At 40.1% G+C, this 14,355-nt stretch overlaps 1 protein-coding gene across 1 annotated transcript; it reads right to left on the bottom strand.

Moving 5' to 3' along the window:
• Positions 1 to 2,438: 2,438 nt before the first annotated feature.
• Positions 2,439 to 13,609, bottom strand: LOC129444912 (FERM domain-containing protein 7). Its single transcript, XM_055205932.2, has 12 exons — positions 13,139 to 13,609; positions 10,915 to 11,019; positions 9,518 to 9,560; positions 8,548 to 8,626; positions 8,359 to 8,456; positions 7,085 to 7,199; positions 5,977 to 6,124; positions 5,724 to 5,819; positions 5,271 to 5,434; positions 4,407 to 4,475; positions 4,120 to 4,189; positions 2,439 to 3,911 (listed from the first exon to the last, which is right to left on the bottom strand). The coding sequence occupies exons 1-12, from the start codon at positions 13,265 to 13,267 to the stop codon at positions 2,856 to 2,858; spliced, it is 2,172 nt and encodes a 723-aa protein (XP_055061907.2). The 5' UTR covers positions 13,268 to 13,609; the 3' UTR covers positions 2,439 to 2,855.
• Positions 13,610 to 14,355: the final 746 nt, after the last annotated feature.

Below are 14,355 nucleotides of genomic sequence, written 5' to 3'. Positions count from 1 at the left end.
CCTCGGAGTATGTGTTTGTTTTAGGGTGGGAGTTTTTCAGACTTTACGTCATTCTGGTAGCAAACAGCATTTACTGTCAACCTTATTAAATTAAAGGGTTAGTTCACCCCAGAATGAAAATTTTGTCATTAATCAATTACCCTTCTGTTGTTTCACATGTGTTAGACCTTCGCTCATCTTTGGAACCCAAATGTAGAGATTTTCAGATGAAATCCGAATGCTTTCTGAGCCCCATAGACAGCAACACAACTGACAGCTTTCAAGACAGAGAAAATCAGTAAAGTCATGTGACTACAGTGGTTCAGTCTTTATTTCATGAGGCAAACGGGAGTACTTTCTGTGCTCATAAAGTCTCAAATGCTTATTTATGAAAGCATTGCATGCATGCATAGATAAATATATGCCTTATTCGACCGCTCCATAGATGAGAACTGTTAATGGGGCATCTATGCACGTATATATCTATGGCTGACGTTAAAAAAGCATGCACGCTCTGCTTTCGTTAATACGTGTCAGAGACTGACTTTTTGAGCACCAAAAGTGTTCTCATGGCTTCATCAAATGAAAACTATACCACTGTAATCACATGAACTATTTTAACTCTTTCCTTGCCAGCGTTTTTAAAAAGTTGCCAGCCAGCGCCATCATTTTGTATGATTTTCACAAAAGTTGAATGCTTTCCAGAAAATGTTTTTTTAAAATATATAAGCATACAATATATCAAATGAAAGAACAGACCCTCTGCTTTAAAAAAAGTTGTTTCATCCTACTTTTATTTGTTCTCTTTTTATCACCTCTCGAATAAATATAAATGCGATAAATTAAATACATGCGTTTTTGGGAAGGACTTTTGATAGAGATCAAATTCAGAGAGATGATCAAAACATACACGGAGCTTGAACTGTTTGCCCTAAGAGGATACTTCTTGGTTTAATAAGTTGGATAAGAGTGCTACCTGGTGGATAATAGCGGAAATACAGATTGTCGGGGAAAACTCATTGGTAGGGAAGTGTTTTCTTTTATTTGGCAAGTTAACAGTGTCTTTACTGCCTTTCTGGGCCTTGAAAGTTGCTTTGCTGTCTATGGGGGCTCAAAAAGTTCTCGGATTTCATCCAAAACATTTTTATTGGTGTTCTGAAGATAAACAAAGGTCTTACAGATGTGGAATGACATAAGGGTGAGTAATTAACGTCAAAAGTTTCATTCTGGGGTGAACTAAAGCCCGGCACACACCAGAAGATAGTCGGGCTGAATTTGGGTCGATTTTCCCCCTTGCGACAATCCTAAACGAAGTCCTGATCGTCTTTGTGGTCGATTATCTTAAAATATTTTCCTGTTTCCGCAATAATTTCTTTGCTTCCTGTCAAGATTCGTTTTTTTTTTTTGTGAAGGGAATTTGAAGATGTGTGGTGTGCTGTGATAACTACATAGTGGCAATCCACACACTATAGCAGGGGTGTCCAAACTCAGTCCTGGAGGGCCGGTGTCCTGCAGAGTTTAGCTGAAACTTCCCTCAACACACCTGCCTGAAAGTTTGGCCCTGTCCCAAATGGCGCACTTCATGTGGTCTTTCGGTCTCATGGCCTTAAATTGCGCATGCTCGCTTAGTCTACAATCTACAAGTCCGTAGCGTGTGCCATCTGTCATTTTTACGCTCCGAAGTGTGCTCATCAGCGCCCCCTTTGCACCCTTGATGCGGTCTTCGGTGAAGCCTGCACTGCAACAAGCTTCACTCACTTTACCAACCCAGAAGTCCTTGCGAAAGAGCCGTCAGACCAATCAGACGACGGAAGGGAGAAGTTCACACTGATGGACAACTTCTCTTTCTATTTACAGCATGATGGTCGAGTCTGTCCCAAAATATGACTCCGGTGCGCCCTCTTGGACTTGCGTCAATGGGGCCCTAAGGTCTGCACTACATGATATCATCAAAGTGTGGACTCTGAGGAAGTCCATAAGTCCAGCGTGCCATTTGGGACAGGGCCTATCTAGTCTGCCTAGTAAGAGCTTGATTAGCTGGATTAGGTGTGTTTGATTAGGGTAGGAGCAAAACTTTGCAGAGACACCAGCCCTCCAGGAGCAGGATTGGACACCCCTGCACTATAGGAACAAAACTGGTAAATCGTAGATTTTTTTCATCATGTTTGAAAATCACATTTTAAAAATCTGATAAGATTTTTAAAAAAATCTTTTGGTGTGGCCCTATCTTAACGCTTTAAATGCTTGAGTATGGTGAACTTTAGGAAAGGTTCAAAGTATTGTTGGGGCTTTAGAGACATAATGGATGGGGTTCAAAGGATGAAGGTGTTAGTGTTGATAAAATAGGTCAAATTATTTAGTGCTAATGAGCAATGCTATAAAAATATCCTGTATATCACAGTGATGGACAAAATTTATTGACAAGTTAAAAATGTATTGACCAAACTCACATCCTTAAAAACATATTGGTACAATAGCACAAATGTCGAAGAATGAATTGTTACTTTTGTCCCGCCACATACTGTAAGCATTGTGTTGTTTTCATTGTTAGCTAACAGATGCTTTAACTTTCTATTTGTTAAATAACTGGACATAAATAATACTTTGCTGAAATTTAGGATGTACTCAAAATCACCACAATGATTATTTACTTATTCAATAATGTGAAACAATGAAATAAATTCAGTGCGGCTTACCACAAAATATAACTTTAGATCAGCTATGCATATTTACAGTCATGTTACCTAATTTTTCCTGAATAATGATAATTCTCCTCTGTCTTCATTATCAGCCAAAGGTCTGCAGGCCACAGCTTATTGCGTTATTTGTTCAACCCCATCAATAATGCCTCAATAATGTCAACATTTTCCACAGGGCTACAACTTCATCACCTTGACAGTAGTGAAAGTCGTATTCTCCTCCCGTTCGTTTTGACAATCCTGCTCTTCTTCCTCATCCTCTCCGTCCTCTTCATCTAACTGGAGGCTTCCAGAAGAAAAGCGCATACGTGCCAGGGGACCAGAACGTACCACTTTGCCTAATGCGGGGAAGTAGGGGTAGAATGTGTCAGAATCGGAATCGCTGTAACTTCCTGTGCCAAGTACGCATAATGAAGTCGGTCTTTCCGGGAGAGGGGCGGGACTTAGAGGAAGGTAGGTAGGCCTGGTGGGAACCTGGTGTCGAGATAAATGTGGATAATAGCCCAGTGGGCGATATTCGGATGCGTAGGCAGCAGCGTTCGAGGCGAGTGTCGGCCTCTGGAATTTGACGTCTGGTTGGCTTGAAGCTCGACGTGGCAAGCCGGTCTGAAAGGTGGAGTCGTCACTGTAATGGCCCGCCTCCACTCTACTCAACTCCAGTTTTCGATTCAGCCCAACCCCTCCTCTGGGGTACAGTCTTGATTCAGCCAATCCCTGAGCATCGTGGCGGTGTCTCTCCTGCTGCTTCAGTAGTTGCGGTGACAAGCAAGAGGATGGCAAGGAGGAGTGGCCGATTTGTCTAGGCAAGTATTGTAGAGGCACAGAGTGGTGATGGGTTTGAGGGAGGCGGTCTAGAGAAGAGGACGTGTGGTCTTGGAATAGGAATGGGTGAGCGGTGAGCGGGAAGGTGGGCAGAACTGGGTGAAACTGCAGATGGGGTGTGTTAGGATAGAGTAGCACCAGATGCTGAGTGCTGGGAGACAATCGTCTCTTTGCTTTCTGTCTCTGTGCCCCCCTCCCGCGATGCTCCGCTCCTGATGTGGACAGGGAGCGAAGCTTAGGCGAAGCAGAATTGCTCGAGAAGGCAGGGTTTCTTGACAAAGGCCTTGATCGTTCTAGCTCAGTCGCGAACATGACTTCCACTGCAGATAGGCTGCGCTTTGCTACACCTGGTTGTTCGTTGTGTTGCTCGGCAACAGTCGAGTCAGGAGGTAGATGGGACTGCTCGTACAGCTGTGTGAAAAAGGAGCACAAAGTAGAGAAACCTAATTTAAAAACATTTGAAATATGGTCAAGTGTGCTGTTTGAAAAAATTGGTGTAATATGTACGCAGTGTCACCTTTTGAAATGTCCTAATATGTACCATTAGGTGCAAAGCTGTACTTTTTTTAAAGGGTACTGCCCCAGTGACAGCTGGGATATACATTTTGTGGTAAGATACCTGCTTAGAGACGTCGGTAAGAATGTCAGGTGAGGATCTACATTGACGAGCATCATATTTACAGTGAGTTCTGTGAAAAAAGCACAATGTTTGGTGGAGAGATACACAGAAAAAACGAACACATGCATTATTATGGTGGACCCCTGTAGTCATAGCTTAAAGATGATGCAATTTCTTCTCGAAAAGTGTTTTAGTGATGCTAATGCCGTCGAAATTAAACAAACGTTAACAAAATTTAGTTGGCCGTGTCTTCTATCCATATCATGACATCCGATATAACATCTTACCTTTCAAAAGGCGAATGTTTCTTCTCTCCAGAGCCTACACACTCAAGTAGTTGCCTTTGCGTCCTCCCGCTACGACACGAAAAGCATAAGCATACAATGACGTTTAAAAAAACTGCACTCTAAGAAATGTTGGGTTGTGTAACCCCAATATGGACAAACCCAAATTAGCTTAGAAAATGTGCATATGGGTCAACAACTTAGGGGGCACTTACATTATCCCAACCAAACCACACCTGAGCACGTTTGACCCCAAAGCCTTGGTTGTTTGACCAATGTGACGGCTCTGTCCCGTCCCCGGTCGCAGTTTGGTTAATCGCGCCCTGGCCAGCTTGCAGGTGGGCCCGGTTCACTAACGGCGCATTCACACGGGGCGTCAGCGTTAACGCTTCCCATTCACTTTTAATGGGTGACGTCATGCGTTGCCGAACTGAATTGTGGATCCGTCGGCTCCGCGTCAGTGCTGTTACTCGCGGCAGAAGTTGAACATTTCTCAACTTTTCAAGTGGCAACGGGTGCGTCAGCCAATCAGATCGCCTTATGCAAATTACCTAGACAGAGCCAGCCAATTACGTTTATGGAAGAACGGAGCATGTGTAGCGGCCACTGTGATTGGCTGTTGGACACGCTTCAGACAAGCCTTCCGTTAAGCGTTAACGCTTACGCCCCGTGTGAATGCGCCGTAAGGGTGCCTACTGTACATGTACCTCAAGGGTACATGTTGGTACCGTAAATACACATATTGGTACCTCAGAGGCTTTTGGATGTTTTATAGCGTAAAGTATTTCCACAACTGGGGCTGCATATCAGATTCACAATTCATCTAATCTTAAGTCCCTGCAGGCACATTCTGTGTCTCTCTCATACCTGTATCTGAAACTGGATCCTTTGCTGGAAAGAATGGATTTTGGTTGTGACTTGGGTTCCTCAGCAAGTCTGAAGAATGCATGGTACTCCACGCACATCTTCCAAAATGCCTTACAAACATCTCTGCTGGCCATTGAGAACTCAACGGTGTCCCTCCTCGAAGGCTAACGTGTAAATATGGGAATGAATGATAGATATACTACTGAAAAAATTCAGCTTTTAAAAACATTCCTGCCAGTTGTTAATATGATGAAGACTTGTGCGGCATTAAACAGCATCAGGCTAGGACTTTCCTGCGAAGCAATAATGTCTTAAAAAATTTGGCCAATCGTTAATATAAACCATGCATGACCAATTAAAATGTTCTCACAACCTAATTGGTGCTGTCTAAAATAGAAAAACGTTGTGATAGTCCAACTTGCATTAATTTAGGAGAAACACTATGCGTCTCACCCCAGTCTCAGTGTGGAGTTTAAGAAGGAAATGTTTCTTCTTGAAGCTCAGCTTACGGATCTTGGCCCAGCTGAAGGTATTGATCTTTGTATTTCCCTGATACTGGTGATAGATGGTAAATGTTTAATTAGGGTAGGAGGGAGCATTTATTTTTTATTTTTTTGCTGCATTTCAGGTTCTCATTGCATTTATATTGTACAATCTATGCATTTGTCAAACTTCTTTTAAAAAGTGTAAGCGTATGTTTTTGCACCTGAAAGACGAGCACTCCCATGTGTGTGACAGCGAGGTTGATCCTCATGCCTTCTCCGTCATGAGCAGGATGCGGCCGGATCCCGTACATGTCCATTTTGCGGGCGACCTCCAGCAAGTGCACATCTGATTCAGAAGGAGTGTGACCTCTGACCCAGGAAAAAAGTATTATGTGAATGATTATGGCTGAAATCATCTCAATGCTGGGTATTGATTTGGTGATCGTGACATATATTTTGAAGTGACTTTTTGGTTTATTTTGACATTTTTATCCATAAAATAGCTTGAATGTAGCTGTGACTTTGGATAAAAAAGTGGTACATGCAGTGTGATGTGACTGTATAAATACTGTTATCAAATTTTATTCACACATGATTAGAGAACAGATATACCGGTACATTTTCTGCAGTTTACTTGGTTATGCATGATATATTTTTACATTTGTGAATTTTTTTTACATTTATAAATATTGTAATATTATGATAAATATTATGCTAAATTTATACATTATTATGTATACATTTGATACCACTAATATGACCTTTTTAGGTACAGAGCAATGGCGGCTCGTGACTGCTCTTCCGAGGGGAGCAAATTCAAAATATGCATTCGAAATGTCATGTGTGTTGCTCGTGTTTTCAAAATATGTGTTTGTGTGTCATGTGAACCCTGTGCATCATGTGTTTTGTCAGAATAAGTGCCTGCTGCACACACGTCAAACCCGTTTATGATAAAAGAGGCCCTCACGTTCACAAAATACACGCCCTTAACAGTAAACTCTGATTACGCATGAGATTATGCGAGAATCTGGCAAATGTGAGCGTCTCTTTTATCATAAACCCTTTAGACGAGTCTGCAGCAGGCACTTATTTTGACAAGACACGTGATGCACATAGGATTAGTCGACACGCCGAACACATATTTTGAAATTACAAACCCCACACATGATGGGCTACATACATGTTGTGACGAACTTCACATTGAGCGCCTTCGAAAAAAGAAGTCACCAGCCGCCATATAGAGGTATAGAGGTGTACTTTTATAAAAAGGCTATCGCCCCAGCAATAGCTAGGGACCAATTTTGGACCATTTTTCTGACTGTGTGTTACCTGTGCCTTTTATGAAAGCGGATGATTTTGTGGTCCAAATACTCCTGGTTTGGAACATACTGCTTACTTTCAAGATGATGAGCATCCAGCTCCTCATCATAATCCCCGATTTCTGCTACAAAGGGAGGCAGAGAACAATGTATATTATATGCATAATGTATAATAAATAGTTTTCAAATGCTGCTATAACCTGAATGGATGCTTGTGATTGTGTTAGGGGTGGGGCCATGCTTTGTGCCTCTAGTGCGTTAGGCAGGATAAAAACTGTCAGATTTACCATCCGAATTTGAGCCAATTTCTATGAAGTGTGACTTTTTGTAAGTCGGGCCCAATTTTATCTTCATTGCTTGTCGTTTGTCGCGCAGTGTACATGGAGAAACGAGAGGCAATTAACCTCTCCCGACCTGCAATCGAATGGTCGGATGAATTTCTGACAAGTTCTCAAATTTTGGTCGCTCCTCATGAGGCTTTTGCACAGTTGAAGCAGAGCAGCAAACCGATTGCCCTTAACTCAGTGTTTTTGCTTCTTGAAAATCGCACAGTGCATGCTTGGCTTTATTGAGTTTACTGTTTTAATCCTGTCCGAATTATACTAAAAACACAGAAATGTTAAAAATCTATTTAACGGTGTTACATATTACTACATTTTTTACATTCTTTGTAATGTTTTTTTTAGCAATACGTTTCTAACATTTATAATGATCTTTGAAAGCCAATGTTGATATTTAAAATCAACTAAACAAACACGCCCCTACCCCAATAATATTTGGACCTTCTTTTGATAGACCCGCCCCACACATCTTATCACAGGCAACGATGTTGGTTAGTAGACACGCCCCTTATTGCCGATTGGCTACAATTGTGTTTTGGTACTCGGCCCGACTCTCTTTTCCAAAGTGTTTTTCAAAAATCATGCACTCCGCCTTTAACTAAGTTCGGGAGGAGCATGGTCATATAATCCAACCAATCAGTGCAAAGAGTTGTCTATATATAGCTGTCACTCATCTCTGTCCCATGACAGTTTTTGCAGCATCCCTCCTTCACCCCATCGCCTCACTCTCAGCTAGTACTTTTATCTATCCCAGTTTAAAAGGGGGTAGTACTGTGGGTTCGGGCTAAAATTCAGAGCTCGGAGCCCTCCCCTCGGACAGCACGCCAAATATGCTTTATCTGATTTCCTATTGATTACATGTTAATGTGAACTCGTGAAAAGGGTTTAGAAACAATTTTGTAAAATGACTTTACACAGACTTTAAGCCAGTGAAAAGAATTACCTTGGAGTATATGAGAGACCAGCAGGGCGGCGCTGTTGTCATTACAGGTTAGGCTGCCATTAGACAGATCCTGTTTGATCTGAAGGGCAAACAGATACCTGCATAAAAGAGGTATCAGTCAGACTGAACCCATATCACATATTATCATCTATTATTTTTCTGTCTATGGTAAACGTGCTCATGGTTTACCTGGTCAAGCCTCTCTGCAGTTGTCCTGGATCAGGGGGGAAGAACTTTACAATAAAATGAAACGCCACATCACTGGTATCTGTGGGAAGCACAAGTATTGTATTCAGTAACATGATCTCACGGAAAGTTGAATTATAGTTATGAAAAATGTGATTAATTTATTCGTGTCCATGGGACGAAAATGTTTTCATGTCTTGAGCACGAATGTCTTTGTTGTGTCACAAATTTCAATAAATAGTTTTTCGTACCCGTGGCATTACTTTCTTTTTTGTGTAATTTTTTGTGTTGTTTTCTCATTTTTTTTCTATTTTTAAATCATTGTCCCTTGAGGTTAGATTTGGGGTTTGGGTTAGGATGTACTTTTATGTATTGGTTTCTACAGGCTGTTCTTCAGCTTTTAAAACTATTCTCGCCTGTAGTTGGGGTTAGAGTTGGGGTTTGGGCTATGATGTCTAGAAATGTAACAGAAGTGGTTCTAACCCCAAACCCAAGCAACAATGGAAGAAAATAGGAAAAAACAATCAGAAACCAATACATAAAATAAATCGAAAAAGGAAGCTGTGAAACGGACTTAAACAATTTGAATTATAAATCACTAAAAACTAAATTTTTTCAATTATCAAATAGTCAGCCATTGCTGATTAATTTCAAACTTTGAGATGGCCTTAGCCAAGATATCAAGGTTATATTTTCACAGAATGTTCTTATGAATGTACATGATGTCGGATGATTTTATGAAAGCGGTTAATCACAGAAAACGACTTTAGCTAGGTCTTCACAGACTGAGTCACATATTGTTGATGCTTTCTACAGGCACACCATAAATATAATACAGCATTTTTTTTGTTACTTGTACCCCATATCATTTCTCATACCATATAAGCCCCTACTCTGTAAATTGGGATAACAAGTAATCTATCAAAGCTTAAGTGATTAGACTTTGTCACATGATTATTATTGTAAAACTTACTCTTCATCTGTTTAGTCACAGGCTTCAGGTGTTCGAGCCAGACCTGCAAAACAAAGATTTCCTTTAGATGCATGAAAGAAATAGCAAGCAAGTACTTACAGACCACAGTCACCCAAAAATAAAAAAAGATGTCATCGTACTAGGTTTTCTGGATACAATCGATATGGATTGTGACCAACTCTTCACCATTATAAAATAAATCCACCTGACTTAAGATGTACATTCCAAGTGTCCTGAAGACATATAAGTGGGTTTGGTGAAAACCCTAACCTATTTTTAAGGTGCCAAGGAATGAATTAAAACAATTTGTTAAATTGTTCTCTGATATCTACATAGAAGGTGTGGCTTTATTTAGTGCAAAAATTTCCAGAGACGGTTTTACATGTCCATTTACAGATTTGCCTTTAAAATTAAATGGTTTATTATTAACCATTTATTAATAAAGGGTCATGAATAATAATGTTAAGCTCTGATTGGCTGTTTCACAGAGCAGCTCCTTCAGTATCTTTGTGTGTGTAAACAAACCTTTTGTTTGAGCCTGTATCAGATATGGAATTTGAGAAATAATTACTTGTTTGGTGATTATTAATGGACGCGTCTGAGGGGTAAGGTAACGTCAATAGTAGAACTTCAGCCTAAACGTTAGCATATAGCATTAACTAGCATATAGCGCTAACTCGGCAGTGACAACTTTGTTTTTAGCATTGTAACAACATTATACTTAATTGAATGTGTAATTTAATGTTGGGGCGTACATCATGACTGTAACATCCAAGTCGGTGTTTTGTTAAGATTGGCCTGTTTTCCAGCGGTCTCTTGCATGCACGAGGTTTACAAGAAGGAGGAAACAATCGTGTTTAAAGCTGGCAATATGTCATTACCATGTACAGAACTCTTATTATTCATCTATGCCTAGCTTAATACAGTTTTACATTCTACGGCAGTGGTTCTCAAACTAGGGTCCGGAGCCCCCAGGGGGGCCGCGAGATGGTGCCAGGGGGGCCCCAGTTTTATGACATTTTATAAAATACATTAATTTATCATGAATTCTGTGTAATTAAACCTAAAAAAAAAAAAATAAGGCTACTAACCAACAGCACTACTTTGTATAACTGAATATGTTTTGTTTAATTAAAATGTAAAACTTTAGAACAGTTTTTGTCATAAATTTTCTTTGGGGGGGCCGTGAAGGAATGCATCGTACACAAGGGGGGCCGCACACGGAAAAAGTTTGAGAACCACTGTTCTACGGCACCTTTAAAAATCCATGTTTTGGTTTTGAAGAACAAAGAAATAAGCCATTGGGTGAGTAAATAAAGGATAAGTTCCTCTCTAAATGTAAATTGTCATTAACACTCATGCCATCATCAACAGGTACACTAAAGGTCTTGACTCACATAACTGCCTGTATGGTGACGAAACTCCAGGCCAAAATACTCCTTCTCCAGCAGTTTTAAATGACCACACACCTTATTGAAGAAATCCGAACCAAGGATGTTTTTCTGTGGGAAAGTGAAGAACACAATAAAGGAGAAAATGGCATTTTAAAAGATACTTGTTTTAGTGCTGCCTCAAACTGTTTCTTGGAGAAGTCATGGCTAGAGAGTCGGGCTTGTAGGGTCACCGGTTCAATTCTCACAACCAACAGGTTGCGACTGAGGTGAGCTTAAGAAAGGCACCCTTCGTACAGTTTTCATACAGTCACGTCACTTTTTTTGTGTGATGTAACTGCAATGTCGCTGTAAAATTACTCAATCAGATTTAGTTCTTACTGCATTACTTCTGACTTGATAAAGCTGGTAATGAGATCTCAAGACCGACTTTCATTGCTAATTGTATCTGCAGCGACTGATGCGCTCAAATGGAATTATGGGAAAGTCAGATGCTCACTGAGTCAGCCTCAAAATACAGGGTTGGTATCCTGATGAGTGTGTTTGTGAGCGGTTATATATACAATATGTGTGAGAGGATGTGTTCCCAAACCCTGTATTTACTTTGACAGCAAGGAAAAACTACCCTTACATTATCCCGTCAGAGGGATGGAACAAGAGAAGAAGATAGAGAGATAAAGTGTGAAACAAGCATGATGGGTTCAAGCACACGGCATAAAGTGGGCAGAAGAAAAACACATTTGTTATCATCACAGTTTGAATGTTGGAATACACAGACTTTTAGAAGTAAAGCAACCATTTGCATAAACCATTTCTTTTATGCGTTTATTCAGGACTAAATGGGATTTTCAAGTGTGAATCATTGCTGCCCAGATAATTAAATTCACTGCTAACTTTATTTAATGTCCACTGAATACAATCTGCAATAAATTTCTCTATCTAGAATTAAACATGTGCTAGTGATGCTTGCCTGTGCAAAAGGATGTTGCTAAATTATTGCTACAGGGTGTTCTGGGCAGTTGCAAGGTGCTGGTCCAAGCCAAAAGAGCCAAAGCCTCTATTCTGGTCCCTAGAAAAGACTCAGACGCCTCCTGTAGTATAAGCCTATGATATTTTATGTACTTGTTTTTGCAGGTGCAAGTGTGATGGTTTAAAGAAAGTTTCTCAGCAAGTTCCACAAATTGAAGCATCAATGTCTGCAAGACGAGTTAGCTACTCATCTGGAAGTTAGTGATTTTTTTAAAACCCGACATATGAGCAGATCAGCAGAAGGACTAGGAATGCTGACTACAGATCATTTCTTACCCTGATCTGTAATCTCTTTATTTTCCTGCCTCTTTTGCTAATTGCCTGTTTTGCCCGAGGATGTAGAGGACTGCTGGCATGCTGTATGGAATGAGGCCAGGAGACGCTCCTGTTCCATGGAAGCCACCATATTCACCCTATTCAAACACATACATGCCTCAAAGGCACTTCTCTGTCCATCCCTTTCTCGCCCTTCCCCTCCTTACTCACTTTATTTCTTACCTGCTTTTTACCCCTCGTCCTGACTGGGACAGCAGGATTGCTCTGCGTAAAAGCAGCTAACGCCCCTCAGGCACAAACACACACACACACACACACACACGGAGCAACCCCCATAAAGATGCAGCAAGCACATAATAGGACATAAAATGATGCTCCTTTACAAGCAAGACAGCTGGACCAAAAGTGAGATCTCTCTCTCTCTCTCTCTCTCTCTCTCTCTCTCTCTCTCTCTCTCTCTCTCTCTCTCTCTCTCTCTCTCGCTCTCTCACACACACACACACACACACACACAATGGTGCATAAAGACATTTTTTTTCTAAAATAAGTTATTTTATTCAGAATGTATTAAAGTAAAGAAGAATTAAAATAATTAAAAGAATTAGCTTACATTCTGAACATTCTGTTTTTACTCATGGTTTTGGATGCAAACTTAAAATAATAATAATAATAATGCTCCCGTTGCTAAACAGACCATTTGATATAAATTAAAATAAAATTGCCTTCTTAGGTGACTGTTTAATAAAGATCACAAACATTACAATTAAAAAGCAAGTGCATTATATGTAACTATATTTCTATACTCTACATGTAAAATATTGTAACGCAATATAACATTTTAAAATATAGCTACAATAAGATAATATCCAGTTGCACTGCAGCTAAACACTGGACACGTGAATGTAAGATGAATAGGATTTCTTACCTCCACCTCAAAAACTCTCTCGCTTTCGTCTAAGAAGATGACGCGCAAACGCAGTTTCTCATTCTTGCTTTTCTTACGCACAGCTCTCCTGTTGGCAGGTGTCTTCAGCAGCTCGAACTTATCCCCCATCGTATTCTAGATGTGCATGTTTCGTAAAAGGACTCGGTTTTCTTTTAAATAAGTGAAAGAGTGTCCATAAAGTGGGTCATTATCCGTTTAATGGTCTATAGCGCGGGAGTTGCGCGCGGCTGTCTCGTGACGACTGTTTACGCATCCTACTGTTTAACCGCGCAGCATCAGCATCACTTGAGATCTGAACCCACATCCACGCCGTAGCCTACACTTTACCGGTAACTACAGAACTGAACAAATCCAAATACACGATTATTGGCCAAATATTGCTGGAGGTTTGGTTTTGGATTTTTTTCCACGATTTCCAAGCGTAAATAAAACTGTTGCCCTTGAGTGAAAATGAATTATTAAGGTAATTGCGTCAGAATAAACAAACATGAGGTAAAACGAAAAGTTCTAGTTCACAAAAAAATTTTAATTTGTTTCGTCATTTTTTTTTTTTTACAAAATCTTTTTCAAGAATCGACCCTCAACATTCACATTGACATCCACCTTAAAATTTAAGCGGGATGCTATGATATACAATAAGGTAAATAAAATATTTAAAAATAAATTACAAGTAATTATAGTTTTAGAATATTTTGCGCGAAGGTGATGTGTTCGATACCCAGGGATTACTGGTTGATAATAACATTCAGCTGTGCTGTCAATTGCTTTGGATGAAAACGTCTGTCAAATGCTTATATTAAATTTATTTAAAATAGTTTTCAGTCGCATTGTACAATCAGAGACATTATGAAAAAGATTACAGCATCTATGCATGACATACACTTTGTCAAACTTTGTCTTGACTGACTGCGTTGCGACTGGCAGCTAAGCTCATGCAGTAGGCAGCGTTGAAACGAGTCACGTGACAGGGCCGTCTACAACTCCTCAAATACGACACGCGGTGGCAGTATTTCCTCATATATACAGAAACCTCATACAACAAAGTACACTGTAGTATACTTTTGTTTTTTACTATAGTAAACGGTGATAAACTTCCTAAATACTATAGTGTTTTTAAACCATACCATGGGATTTACAAATAATCTAACAGTATTTGCGTTTACTACAGTATAGTTTAACAAAATGTGGTAATTAAC

Source organism: Misgurnus anguillicaudatus, chromosome 3 (assembly GCF_027580225.2).
Source record: "Misgurnus anguillicaudatus chromosome 3, ASM2758022v2, whole genome shotgun sequence".
In the NCBI taxonomy this organism is placed as follows: domain Eukaryota; kingdom Metazoa; phylum Chordata; class Actinopteri; order Cypriniformes; family Cobitidae; genus Misgurnus; species Misgurnus anguillicaudatus.
The sequence above is the reverse complement of the archived record's forward strand: the minus strand, read 5'-3'. Positions and strand labels throughout refer to the sequence as shown.

Bases quoted from the DNA above. Each gene is read 5' to 3' on its own strand.
- LOC129444912 (XM_055205932.2), bottom strand. From the start codon at position 13,267: ATGGGGGATAAGTTCGAGCTGCTGAAGACACCTGCCAACAGGAGAGCT. The intron at 9,561-10,914 runs GTGAGTCAAGAC...TTTGTTTTGCAG, and splicing joins GTCACCATACAGGCAGTTAT to GTCTGGCTCGAACACCTGAA. The intron at 5,435-5,723 runs GTGAGACGCATA...TTTACACGTTAG, and splicing joins AACTCCACACTGAGACTGGG to CCTTCGAGGAGGGACACCGT.